At 35.1% G+C, this 13,586-nt stretch overlaps 1 protein-coding gene across 1 annotated transcript; it reads right to left on the minus strand.

Moving 5' to 3' along the window:
• Positions 1–272: 272 nt before the first annotated feature.
• LOC128981949 (uncharacterized) lies at positions 273–9,553 on the minus strand. The gene is made up of 2 exons (XM_054400947.1): positions 7,578–9,553; positions 273–5,311 (listed from the first exon to the last, which is right to left on the minus strand). The coding sequence occupies exon 1, from the start codon at positions 9,111–9,113 to the stop codon at positions 7,599–7,601; it is 1,515 nt and encodes a 504-aa protein (XP_054256922.1). The 5' UTR covers positions 9,114–9,553; the 3' UTR covers positions 273–5,311; positions 7,578–7,598.
• Positions 9,554–13,586: the final 4,033 nt, after the last annotated feature.

Raw genomic sequence — 13,586 nt, forward strand, 5'->3', positions numbered from 1 at the left:
TGTAAGTTTTGGGCTTGTTAAATTACTAAAATGTTCAGGACTATACCCTATTTCAAGTTAGGTAGAGGCAAGCTATGCAGGCTTGATAAATTTGTAACTATTACCAGAACAGCTACTTAGGTTTTAAAGTCAGAGGACAGTTTTACGTCCAGTTTGAGTTATAGCTTGTGGTAATTTTAATCTAATGCGTGTTTGCGTGTTGTTCACATTCAGACTCTGCTACACCTAGTGATTTGTTCAAAATCTTATCTTTGGCATTGACAACACACACGTTACAAACAGTAATTATTTATTAACAAAAATATTACATCATTAACATAAATAAGACATTTAAGTCATCAAAGCACAGTGTCAGCATCAACCCACCAGCTTCTCAAATCCGCATTTGATTTATAATACATAAAGCGATACATTGCATTATACAATAGTGAACATTTTATACATGGACCGCTTTAATTTATTTTACAAATATTTGTATACATCGTAATTAAAATACAAAGTGCAATGTCCCCACCTAACATTAATATTATTCAAAACAGGATAGGAACTTTGTCATTGCAAAGTACTGTTTGAATACATATCGATACATTTAATAAACTCATAACAAATAATATATTTATATACCAGTTATAATACTTTATGCTTACAATATAATGTTATATACAGCTATAATACAGTATAGGTGCTCTTGCTCTTTGTTTACATTGATTATTATGTAATTTTTAGTGTCATTAATGTCAACAACTAAACTTTTAACTACTATAAGAGACAGAAAGATATCATGTGAGAAACTGCACAGCTCAGAACTCTTAAGATGTAAATTGTATATCACTTACTTTCTCCAAAAATCACACTGGAGTCACAAGCCTTTCTAGGCACAACCAGCACATAAAAGTAAGGTACAGAGGAAACACGCTTATGGAACAATGGTGAACTTTCAACACTGCGGAAATTCCTATCGCACAAGGTACAGGGTCTTTCTCCACCGTGAACGTTGTAGTAGGGACGAGGGTGAGGGGACGGTGTTGGACTTTGCCCTAGACACCAGCACTAGTGCTAGACACCTTTTAATTGTACCATGAAGTGTATAATCTATTCCTTACTTCTTTGTACAATAGTAAAACAAGATTTTTAAAAAAACATTGGAGTCACTTATTGTTTAACATCAGAGTTTTTTCCACAAACTGTGACTAAAAAAAGTTATACAAACAGCTGTATCAGAAAAAGTACAGATAGAAAATGTTGAGTTTTAATGTTCTGAGCTATGCCAGCTCCTGACCCTGATTCTTATTGTCAACAAACCATACAATATTTGAAACTAAAAACTGTATCATTACAAAACTTCACTAAGCAAAACTGTGAAGTTACGGGTGAAAATAATTAAACCTAAATTCAGTTCAATACTTCAAACTAACATTGAAAAAGTATTTTATTTTCATTTAAAAAATAAACATTTGAGGCCATGTATGGTCAATAATTTAAGGGATGGTCAAGTAATTTCTTTAACTATTAAACATCTCTTACTGGCCCTTTCCACTTGTAGGTGGCGGTGGCTGCGACATCCCGTTCCACTCATATGTCGTGACATCAGCGTTATTCTTTAAAACAAAGTTTTTGTATGTATACCATAATGTCATCATTAACGTCTCAAACATGAACAACAATATTAAAATCTTGATGTTTTTGGTATAGGGGTTGCACGCAAAGCCTGGTTTGTTTCTTTTAAATGAGTTTATAGAAGGAAGAAACTGGTTTCTCTTTTTTTGTTGAATTCTCCAGCTTAAAGGGTTGATACAAGCTTTAAGTTAATTAATTTAATTGTTGTCAGAAAAGAAATGTATGCTTTCAACGAGGTATTTTGACAGTTAACAAACATTAGATCCCATTCTTTATTTTCCAATATTGTAAGATTTGTCACAAATAAAAGGAAAACCAAAGGTTAGATTGTGACATATTGACAGGACATCAGTATCATTCCAAGCTTAGTCTAACATGAAGTGTGTAGCCTATTTAAAGAATCTGAAATATAAAAATACACATAAACACATAATACTTTTTGCATAGGTCACAAGAAATAATTCAACAGACTTGGTATAATTATTTTAAATAACATTACAACTATATACAGTGTTTTTTTTAAATGTAACCCAAATTAAAGTACGGTACTGAGATTGTACGTAAACCGTAAAGTTTATGGACAAATCAAGCTCACATATGTTGGTAGCCCTGCTACTCTTACTTCATTGCCCATTAGCTGATATGCCTTTTACATGGTTTAGCCACATAGAAGAAAGAAACAGAGGATAAATTCAATTGTACACGTAAGCTGGTGTCAAGAGCAAATTCTATTCGTTGTCCCCTCCCGCTCTCCTTTCCCTCTCGCAATGATTTAATACAGTGCTAACGTTGAAGGAAGCACTGTGCGCTACAAGAGCTGTACAACAATGCTATGTGGCCATCGCCGTTCAGGCTTTTCCTTGCTTGTCCTTCCAAAGTACATTTCCGGCCCAATATACCAGAACTAAAAGCGCACAGTTGTCCCATAAGCTTGTATCCTTTGTATATAACTCCTCTGTGGTTTAGAATAATTAAGAATTTATTATGAATAAGACTCAACATGGTACTCTCACAAGCTTAAAGAGTATTTGTATTGTAGAAGAATACATTAAAGTAAATCATTTGTTTTATGTTGGGAAATTTTATCAATAAGTTTTAGGTGAGATTCTAGTACGTAATGCATAAACTACGGGTTATAAACTATAAAAATCAATAATGTAATATTTATTTTTTAATATTATTTTATCCTAGTTAAAGAACATGGGTTGAGTTTTAGAGAAAAATGTGTTCAAAAGCTTATTCAAAATTGATTCCTAACAACACTAAACTGTGTGGATAACCAAGCAAATCAGCATATCAAAATGATTGGTAACAAAGTAGGCTAGAGGAAGCAGGGCTGCCAACATAAGAGCTTCTTTTTTTCTCCAAACAATGCCTCTGTACCTACTTATATTTTTAGTTACCCAAGTTAAAAAAAAACACCCTGTACACAAATATTAATCATACATGTTTCAATGTCACAATACCTACCGGCATAGGCCTACACAATAATAATATTAAAATCAGCCTATATAAAAATACAAAAATAGTTCTTTTTTTAAATTCAGGGTTTAAAAATGTATCATAAAATAATTTAAAACATATCAGCGAGAGTATAAATGAATACAAACACAATAATATTAAAATTAAATAGGCCTAGTTAAAACTTTCTACGCTTATTCTATCTTAATAACCTTTTTAAATAGGCCTTTATTTATGGCAATTACTAAGGATGTACATTTTTAATGCAACTTACAAGCAAGCTAATACCGTAGACAAATATTAAAGCAAATAAGTTAAGAGTTTAAAGATTTTTCTGTCTAAACTAACAAAATATTAAGAAATAAGCTGATTGAAGAATAAAACCTTGCTACTTTATGCAAACAACACAAGTTTGATTCAAAGACTAATTCACAAAATGTGATTCAACACGTCAATAAAATAAAACCATAATAAGAATAAATATGAAAAACAACAAATGAATCAGCTAGTTTATCACCAATTAAATATAAACATTTTCTTTTGTTTGGTCATATGTTATGTTAACAATTCCCTTTTGTGATAGCGTTTATCTGCTAACTATAGCCTACATCTGTTTTAATTGGAACAGATCAGAGAGTATTCTTGATTATTTGTAGTTTAAATAACTTGATCACATTTAAGCCCATTTGCTTACTAATACACTAAACCCAAAATGGATGCATTTTCTTCTACCCATGTATAATTTTCAAATCACCAACCGATTTCATTCCCTTGCAAACATAAGCCAGAATCCAAAATGACCAAGTGATACAGGTGAATACCTCGAAATACCAAAGTTGGTGCTTAAAAATAATCATAAAATCACACGACTAAACCCTATTTGATTTTTATAATGTTTAAAGAAATGTGTGCCAGTATATACACTGTTAGCTCAGGGAGTGTGCCCTGACCAAAGTGCGAGGGACTCGACTCACCCTCAATGATCCGTCCTAATCCCTTGTACAGCTCATGACATCTATGCTGGCACTTGGCCGATCGCTACTAGTAGCTAGTTCAAAAACATTATGTCCCGTCATGCGGGTTGCATCAATTGTCCTCGCCAACCATATGAAGGCGCTCAAGTACATAATACAAGGGGAGTCAACCCCGTGAGACAGCGGAAATGTTTGCAGTCCGGTCTTTTCCCTACCTCCACCCTCTACCCTACCCTGCCTACACTGCCCGCGCTAGGCCAAGTGCCAGCTTAGATGTCACGAGCTGTATATGTTAGACGAGGTGTGTGTATGAGACCTGTATGTGAGTAGTACCGACCCTTCAGCCAGCCGCACTCTAAAGGATCATCATTTAGTTTCAAATTAAGAAAAGTAATTTACTAACAAGGGTGCCTTCAGTAAAGTTACTCGCACATCAAATGGCACGGTAAAAATTGTGCTTAGGGACTTAACTATAGGGATACAATTTTCAAACTAGAATACACTAAGTTATATGGGCCTAATGACAAATCACAAAAAGTGTTTACATTGTATTTTAGCCTAATATTTTTGAATTTTAATTAATCATAGCCCTAACTATGTTTCTCTGTTTGACAATCCTGACATCACTGTATTTAATTGATTACGACTATAACAATGAAAGCAATTAGGGACAAAATATATAATTTATTTTAATTTAGGGGTGATGCCTCATGCTGCTTTCAGTAATAAAGTCACACCACAAGACATCTCATAAGACAAATAGTTTTAGGTTAAAACAGTAAATTAAAAACTGACTTTTTCTTACTTAGTCCTATTTGAAACAAATTCAGCTTGGATTTCGAAGAATAAACCATCATAAATCTGCCGAACTGTTATCGGTGTCAAACCAGTAACCTTCTGTTATCAGGCAAGCACATTGTCCACTAAAATATTGAGGTATAGGTATTTCCTTAATTTTCAAAAGTGGAGAGTTCATTGTTTTAAATTAATTCTGCATGACTACAAGCACCCTTGCTAGTGCACTACCTCCTTTCAACATCTTGATGTAAAAATATACTGACTCAGACATTTCAACTAGGCCCTATAGGCCTAGTACAGTAGCCACTAGGTTAAAAGCATTAAAATAAGGCCTAACAGTTTTTTTTTTTCTCATTGGTCAGAAAACACTTGGACTATAATGACTCACTGTGATTCCAGTAATGATTTCCAGGCCTAGTAAAGGAGTAAAGTACCTCTGGAACATGTGCTGCAGCTCACAACTGGAAAAAATTGAAATAAATCAATAAATCTTTTAAATCTTTTAGCATTTAAATAAATGTTGAAAAATGCAAACACTTTAATCACACATTACTTCAACTAAAATTTAAATTTAGATATACTTATCTTGAACGATATATTTTCTGCACATTAAAATATGCTGAAAATTAGAAATATAGAAGTAAAATACATTGTTATTTTGTATTACATTTCTATCCCTACCTAATAAAAATAATCTAAGGTTTATTCCAATTTTTAAGTCACGTTTTCATATTTTTGTGATGTTGATATGGGTCAGCAAGCGACATCAACAGAAAAGCAACAGGTAGCCTTAAGTGGCAGAATTGCAGACCTCAGACACAAACGAATAGAGTATCTAGATATGCATATAAATTGAGAGAGAGACATCAGCAAACTGATTAGAGTCAGGCAGCTTAGCACCTAGCAGTAATAGTTTTCCAGCCCTGTACACTGCGGAACCTACTTACAACATAGTATCTAATCTGACTGTTTTCCTAGACCCTTTCAATGTGCATTATGAGCGATCTGTGACTCGTCTCAAGCTGGTCAATTAGGGCCTATAGTGGGAGAAGAATACAATATTTGATATAGATTCATGATCACAGATGATCCTAGAGTCCTGTATGAGGGGTATTCAGAAAGTAACAAACGTTTTGTTCTGACGCCGCTAGGCACACGGCACATGCTGATCTTGAACATTTTTATGCGTGCGCACTCGTGACAACTGGAACATTCTTAGTCGGGCTGCTAATTTTTTCACAATTTCAACTTAAGATTTGCGCTGCAATTGAAAATCCCGCCAGTTGTAAGGTGCGCGATCAATGGAACAGTTTTTGTTGGCAAAAAACTTATCGCCGAGTGTGAAGTTTACTGAAACAACGTAATGAATGAAATATCTGTGTGAAAATAGTGCATTCTTCAGTTTAAAACTGGCCGAACTGACATTCATTACCGGTAGTCATGACGAAGGGAAGAGCAGGTACGCCCGAGCAATGTGACTGATGGAACTGGTCGCAAAAGTTGATTAAAAGGTTCGGGAAAACCGCCAATTCATGATAACAGAGTTTTCGTTTTGTTTCCCTCAAGTTTCGTGGACTTGTTGTTTGAAATTGTTAAACAACAAACCATTAGGGTAGGCTACCCTACATTGTTTCCGCGAACTTCACACACTTGGCCATAAATATTTATTGGTTTTATGTTTTTTTGCCAACAAAATGAGTATCATTTACCGCACCTCACAACTGGCGGGTTTTTCAAATCAAAGCGCCTATCTAAGTACCTACAAATTACAAAAAAAAAGGCAGCGCTAGGATAAGTTATTCCTGTTGTCACAGCCAACTGAGTTGCCGAGTGTGCACACACCAAAATGTACAAGATAGGCGTCCGCCTATAGGCGTCAGAACGCTGAAATAGCCCTTGTATATTCCAAAGTCACAAAGTATCAAAGATTTACTTTTCCTTGCTATTACCAGTTTGAAGAATCAAGAATCGGAATTAAAATTCCCATTTTAAGATTTAGGCCTAACCAAATAATTCACAGCTCAAACCAGGTTAATCAATGGTTGCCAAAATCCACGACCCATTCAAAATTTTAAGATTTTTGCGGTTGAGTGGGTACCCTAACTTACTGTCCCAAACTTCATCAACAAACAAACAGACATAGCGAATATGTCTAAGTTATATCGGTTCAATAACCTGTTATTGAGTTATAGCTCGTATAAGAGAATAGGATTAAGTAACTAATCTTTTTTAGGTAAAAATAATAGCCTACGCTATATTGGATTAAGAAATGAAACTATTCTAAACTAACCTAACATAATTAACCAAACTTGCTGTGTACTTTAGGGTAAGTTACGTTTGATAACAAAAAAGGCATATGGGGAATAGGCTACGGTTTTTTTAATTTTGAAATGTTACAGCAAGTTTGTTTAGTTAGGCCTAGTTTAGTTTTAGAACAGTTTCATTTCAATAAAATATGTTTTTGTATTGTTTGTTAGTAGGTACTGAACAATATTTATTTGCAGCTGATAAGTTTCAATTTGTTAATATCAATATATCGATATATCAAAAAGAAATCATCGATAATAATGAATGTTCCCCTTGTAACAGGAAAGTACCGAATGAAAATATAAGAAGTTGGCCTAAAGAATCTGTCTGTCCCAGAAGCTATCATAGTTTTAGTTATATCTTAAGCAAAGTTTACGTCTAAGATAAATCTAACCGTTGCATAGAAAATTGCGTACTCACCTAGATCTAGTTATGACCAAGTTAGTATTGTTCAGAGTCAAAACGTCGCACTCTCACTCTTTGCTTGTAGTGGTATTCTTTCAGATAACTCTTGAGACTTTTGGGTAGACGTAGTTGAGACACACCATCATATGTCGCTTTACTACAAATAACAGCCCTACAAAGATGCTGTAGAGGAAAAGGAAAGTTCCGATGAAGAGGGATTGTTAACATAGGCTCAAAAAACATGCAACAGGATGGGTCCTTGTAGTGTTCTATGAGACCACATACTGTAGATGATGCAAAAACTCCAGGATCATGAGAATCAAAGCTGAACCTATGATTCCATTGTTCAATGCGAGCATGTAATGATCGCCCGTATTTACGAAAACTAACTGAAAAAAGATACTCTTCTTGTGCAGAATCCCGTAACAGAAATGTACCTTCTGGTCTACCTTCAAGTAACCTTTCTGCTTCATACCTGTCCATTTTACCCCAATAGAAGGAGCAAGATGTAATTTGTAATAGGTCAGGCACTAGACAGTGAATATAATCAACTTGAGTATGGACAACTCTTTGTGTAACATCCAGCTGTGATAGTGCAGATAGCGCTGCTGATTGAAATAAAGCAGTGATATTGTCAACTGTGAGTTCTGGAGGAATGACAACTTGGATATGCGGTGCAGGGCGGAATCCAGGAGGAGGGTCGACTCCCTCAGCAATTTCACGAGCTCGTTCAAGTCTTGCTCTTTCATCGCAATCTTCTATAGGATAATCTTCTGGGTTGAATTTTGATAGATCAATAACTGGACGTGTTCTTAAAAAACAATCTCTTTCTTCTTCTCCACTACTAGAATCGCTATTCACCGTAGACTCATTTTTTCTTTGTTGAAGGGAAGTTGAGCCAAAAACAACACCTGCGCCCAAATGGTGGTCTTCAGTTCGTCTGTAACCTGTGCAAACACATGAGTCACAGCCCATATTAGGTTCTGCAATATCGTTTTCGGACCCAGCAGCACTACTACTACTTCCGCTTTTAAGTCTAGCACAGTTAAATCTTAAAACCCATGAATGGTGCCTTTTCTTTTTACTGCTGCCACCAGAAACATCTTTGGAAACGCCAATACATTTCTGTGTCCCGTTGTGTCTCATGGCTTTAGAACATAACTTCAAATCATTGCTGATTGAACAGGCCTGTCCATCTTGTGAAACAGATAATACAGCAGCAGCAGACGCTTCTGAGGAATTTTGGTTGACGAAATTGGCTGGTAAACCTAGGCCAGCTGTAGACGGTCTCAGCTCTGGTAAAATTGAGTTGCCGTTATCTTCTGAATGTCTAGTACTCTCTGAATTGTTGCTATATATGTTTTCAAAATGATCATCAACACCAAAATTAGCTTGGTTATTCCCATTGTTATCATGAGACAGATTATTCTGTTCAGTTGTATTCCCACTATTAGCATAGCAAGTGGAGTTGCTTCCAGAGACAATATCATTCACTTCTTTTACTTCCATTGTTCCAAATATTCCTTTAAGGTCACTTATTCTTTGGCCCATTATTTTCTCAATAATATTGGCCTAAGACGTTGTGGCCAAAGCACAAGCTAATAAGGCATGAGTGAAAATTCACGTGTATGGAAGTCAACAAATTCATGTCTTTAAACCATATCAAAATTTCAAAAGGAAAAGATCACATATACCTTGGAATAAGGAGTGGTTTGTGAGCATAGAAGTCAGAAAATGTTTTGTCAGTCTAGTACGTAGTTAATCCAACCTCCTGCCATTGTCGAGATGGGTGGTCTTGCAGAATCAAATACGTCAAAAAGCTACAATTATCGCATTTACACATGTGTTTCACGCCAGTATATTGTCCTCTTAGGTTCACAACCAAGCGTTATTAATGATTGAAGGATGTATTTCGACAATAGAAAAACAACTGCACAGCACACCATTAAACTTGACAATTGCAGAAAACAGAACACGAACAGCCATATCAATGTTCCCTAAACATGTCAGTCAACCCATTCTCCTTTCCATAACACTGCCCTTATCTGTTTTGTGTTTATATTAAGCCAGTACATTAAGGCAGGATTATACGTATAAACAATCACTATCTAAATATATGCAGGTTGTAATGTATGTTTATTCAAAATGTAAATGTGATGTATATAAAAATGTTGATGAATCTTATTTTATCAAAACAAATCACAAACAACTTAAAGCAATCATACACGTAGATCGGGGAACTTGTGTAATCGTTATAGTTCATCCATTCAGTATTTTTTATCATGGACTAACCTAACCACCAACACAAGTAAAAGTAGACAATCATCCCATTGTAAATTTGGAAGTTCGTTTTTCGAGCCTAGTTAATGTCCGGTGACACTGATCGCTAGTGTCGACGAAATTTTGTTTCCATTATTTTTGGTCTTTTGGGGTAGTTTCATGATTTGTGCTTTACTGTTTGGTTATATAACCAAACAGGTGTATGCCAACCCTGGTTCCTGGGCTAGAAAAAATATGCTGTACTGGCTAATATACATATACAAATGTTTTCTCCTGTCAAATCCTAAAAAGCACGGCAGACAAAAATCTGCCTATTCTTGTACCGTTAAAAAATAATATTTTAAACAAAAATATTATTTTTAGTATCTCTAATCTTTAATATTAAACTTAGTGTAGTTCAAACTTATTGGTGTCACACACGAACTTACTCATAATAGCAGAGCCAATTATTCATTTTACTGTAGACATGAGCTGTCAGGGATTTACCAGCTTATTATAAAACCATAGATAAAACATACTCCTCATGTTTTATCAATGCATTTACCAACCATCCCGACCATTTCCCTACGTTGGGCCAACAATGTGTGCTATTTGGGTGGATGTATCATCGGTTATGTTATTATTATTATTGATTCGGAAGTTGATGTGCAGCGCGACAGCCTTGTTCTTATTAATTATTATGAGGTAGACATTTTCACAGGGTGATGTTGTTTAGTCAAATGTTTATTTTATCAAATTTAAGATTGCCTGTTTGAATGTCTGTGGGAACAACAATAGTCCCCGGTAAAATGTCATCCGCCGCAAAAAGTATGCATAATATACTATAAAAATACCATTCGTGATAATAAGGTTGCTGCCAAGATTGGAGAGAAGGCAATTTTTAAATAATAAAGATGAGAGGGCCCAAACGGAATGATGTTGTTGTTTTAAGTAATGATCTGGTTGCTATAGGATATAAGTTTATGGTTTTATTTTACGAGTATAATTATAAATGTATACAGCTTTAATCTTAGTATAAAACCGTTTTGTTATAGTATTCTGTCGTCATAATACTGTACAATTAGTCGTTGTAACCAAGTAGTATGTTTTAATTATCATAGATAAAATGTTTTATCTAAGTTGTAACCTGAGGATTGTTATGTGGACTAGCTAGTAGCTATTCATTTGCTCTTTCACTGTTTGCCTGAACTGAACTGTCAATCTCGTCACCTGTCAGTTGTCTCTATCACTCTCTCTTGGCCGAGGCCGAATCCGAATCGACCTATAATACAGTTTTATTATAAGGACAGTTTGAATTGGTCAAAAGTACTATATAGTTCTTTTCTTCAATGTAAACGTTGGTTTTTGGTACTGCTACTTTTCCTTAGAGCCGGTGGAATATATATAAGATATATATAAGAATTATTTTTACGTACAAACACATCACTATTTACAACTATTATCGTTAGTGCTTCACCTTATTTCTTATTCCCTTAATTGATGTCTTAATGTATAATTTTTGTGTTTTCTGTCTGGACTCCAAAATGTTGGTTTATGCTATGAAAATGATCAAACATTAGTGAACGATTTTTTTAGCAAACCATCATGAACTTTTAAAGCTTGGCGTTGTTAATGTATAAAAGGTTTGTGGACTGTGTATTTAATTACTTATTTGTATATTTGCCAATGGCTTTACGCAAATTTTACAGTTTGATTAGGCCTAAAAATGATTATCATAACATTTGATGACACTATCAAAACTTTCAAATAATTATTTTGTTTGTATTTTGCTTTGGTTAAAGCGTATTCAAATCCACTAATTAAATTCTGTATTTGTGTGTGTATGTTGTTAAACGCATTAATGTCCTTATTTCTCAGTGTTTCGTGGAGGAAAAGACAAGAGCACCTTTGTTAATGAAAATTTCAACCCGAATAAAGTGTGCAGTAGTGAGGTTGAGGTAGTATTTTGGGGTAGCGGATTTTTATTCCCCTGGAATTTTACCCCCTGGGCAAACGTGACGTCACAAACCAGGGGGTAAAATTCCGGCCACGAACTTTTGAGTTTTGTGACAACAGCTCGATGGATTAAACGCGGAATTAAACATATATTTTCACGGTTGTGAATTTAATCAGAACACATCAAATTATAAAAACCTAGAGTGTACGGCCCGGATTTTTACCCCCGGAATTTTACCCCCAGAATGCTTGACTGATAAACTGTCAGATATTGCATTTGCGAAGGTTTATTTGTATTCCTATACAGTAATAGTTTTGCCAGCATATCTGGAAAATTGCACACTTAATATGCAAACCAACTCCTGTTCTGAATATGGTTTCAACCGTGGGGTCCCAGTTTTTCGATCAATTTCTACGGTTGTCGATAATATGGAACCCAGCCGTTTCAACTTACTACAATTTTCCCGTGTACGTAGAACGGGCAAACAGCTAGTTTGGTCATAAAATCGTTAAGGTGGATTTTAGACACAGCAGACGTTAAAAATTGCCAAAAAAATTCACAAAACGGCTTTACATATAGCAAATTTTCCGGGGGACCCCGGTCCACCCTCCTAGCGTCGAAAACCACCGTTCGCCCCCCCCCCCCATGACAAGAGAACTGCCACTGGGTAGAAACTGTTTAGATTAAAAACATAATTTTAACCAATGACTCACAGTTGTATGCGGCCGTGGTTGTATTTACTATTAAGGAGGTAAGCATTTTTATACGACTGTATGACGATGATTCATTTCTTAAGCAAAAAAGTTTTTGTGCATCCTTTATCTAGTATACTATCATAAAAGTAAAATAAACAGTGAATTCAAATAACTTGTTCCTACACAGCATCCTTTAAAAAAGTTTGAGGTAATTTTAAATATTTTAGACCCTCTTATGCACTTTATTTTTTATATTTTCCCTTTACAGTCGTTATAAACCACAGGGAATATGATATTTTGAGATACAGGAATATACAACAGAATGTATTTGTAATTTTCTCTGGTACACTATTTTACTTTATTTGAAATCCAGATCAACCAATAACTTACAAACTTGTTTTGCGATATTTTATAATAAATCTTACAATTAATACTCATTGACAAAAACAATATTTAATCTGATTCTATTAAACGCGTAAAAGTGGGTATTTTCGGCAGGTTCGGTGGGGGAATTGGCAAACCTGGACCAACAACCCTATGGTCTGCTCTGGTTCGAGTTCTGTTTAGTGTTTACTGTTTACAATTATTCCCTCTTCTTGTCCGTTGTTGGCTTTGGCTAGTGGTTAGTGGCGTTAGGGTGCGTTCACAAAGAAAGCTGGTTTCAAGCGCTTGTTGGCAAGCGCTTACAAGCTCGAACCGGCGTGAGAAAAGTTAACATAGTATCAAGCGTGTGTGTTCACAGACAAAGCTTGTGCCGGCTAGCAAGCGCTTGTTACAAGTTCTGACAAGCACGCAAGAACGTTTCGTACTTGTTTTCCGGCGCTTGTTGACCGAACCAGTCAGTAGTGCAGTATGGATGTCGATGAGTTGATAGCTCTTAGAGCTTCCAATTTCCAAAAAAATATACTACCCACATATTGTGGGTTTTCCCTAGAATGTTCAATAACGTAACCAATAGGACAAATATAACATATATGTATTAATACGATAGACAAACACATTTAATTTAATATTAATTAAGTGTTGTGTTGGATTTTTTATAGATGAAACTTGTATACTTTTACTTTATTTACCTAGAAAATTAAAAAATTTGAATATATCTCACAATATTAT

Source organism: Macrosteles quadrilineatus, unplaced genomic scaffold, assembly GCF_028750875.1.
Source record: "Macrosteles quadrilineatus isolate MER2022 unplaced genomic scaffold, UCM_ALF_1.0 Scaffold_60__1_contigs__length_738512, whole genome shotgun sequence".
NCBI lineage: Eukaryota > Metazoa > Arthropoda > Insecta > Hemiptera > Cicadellidae > Macrosteles > Macrosteles quadrilineatus.

Bases quoted from the DNA above. Each gene is read 5' to 3' on its own strand.
- LOC128981949 (XM_054400947.1), bottom strand. From the start codon at position 9,113: ATGGGCCAAAGAATAAGTGACCTTAAAGGAATATTTGGAACAATGGAA.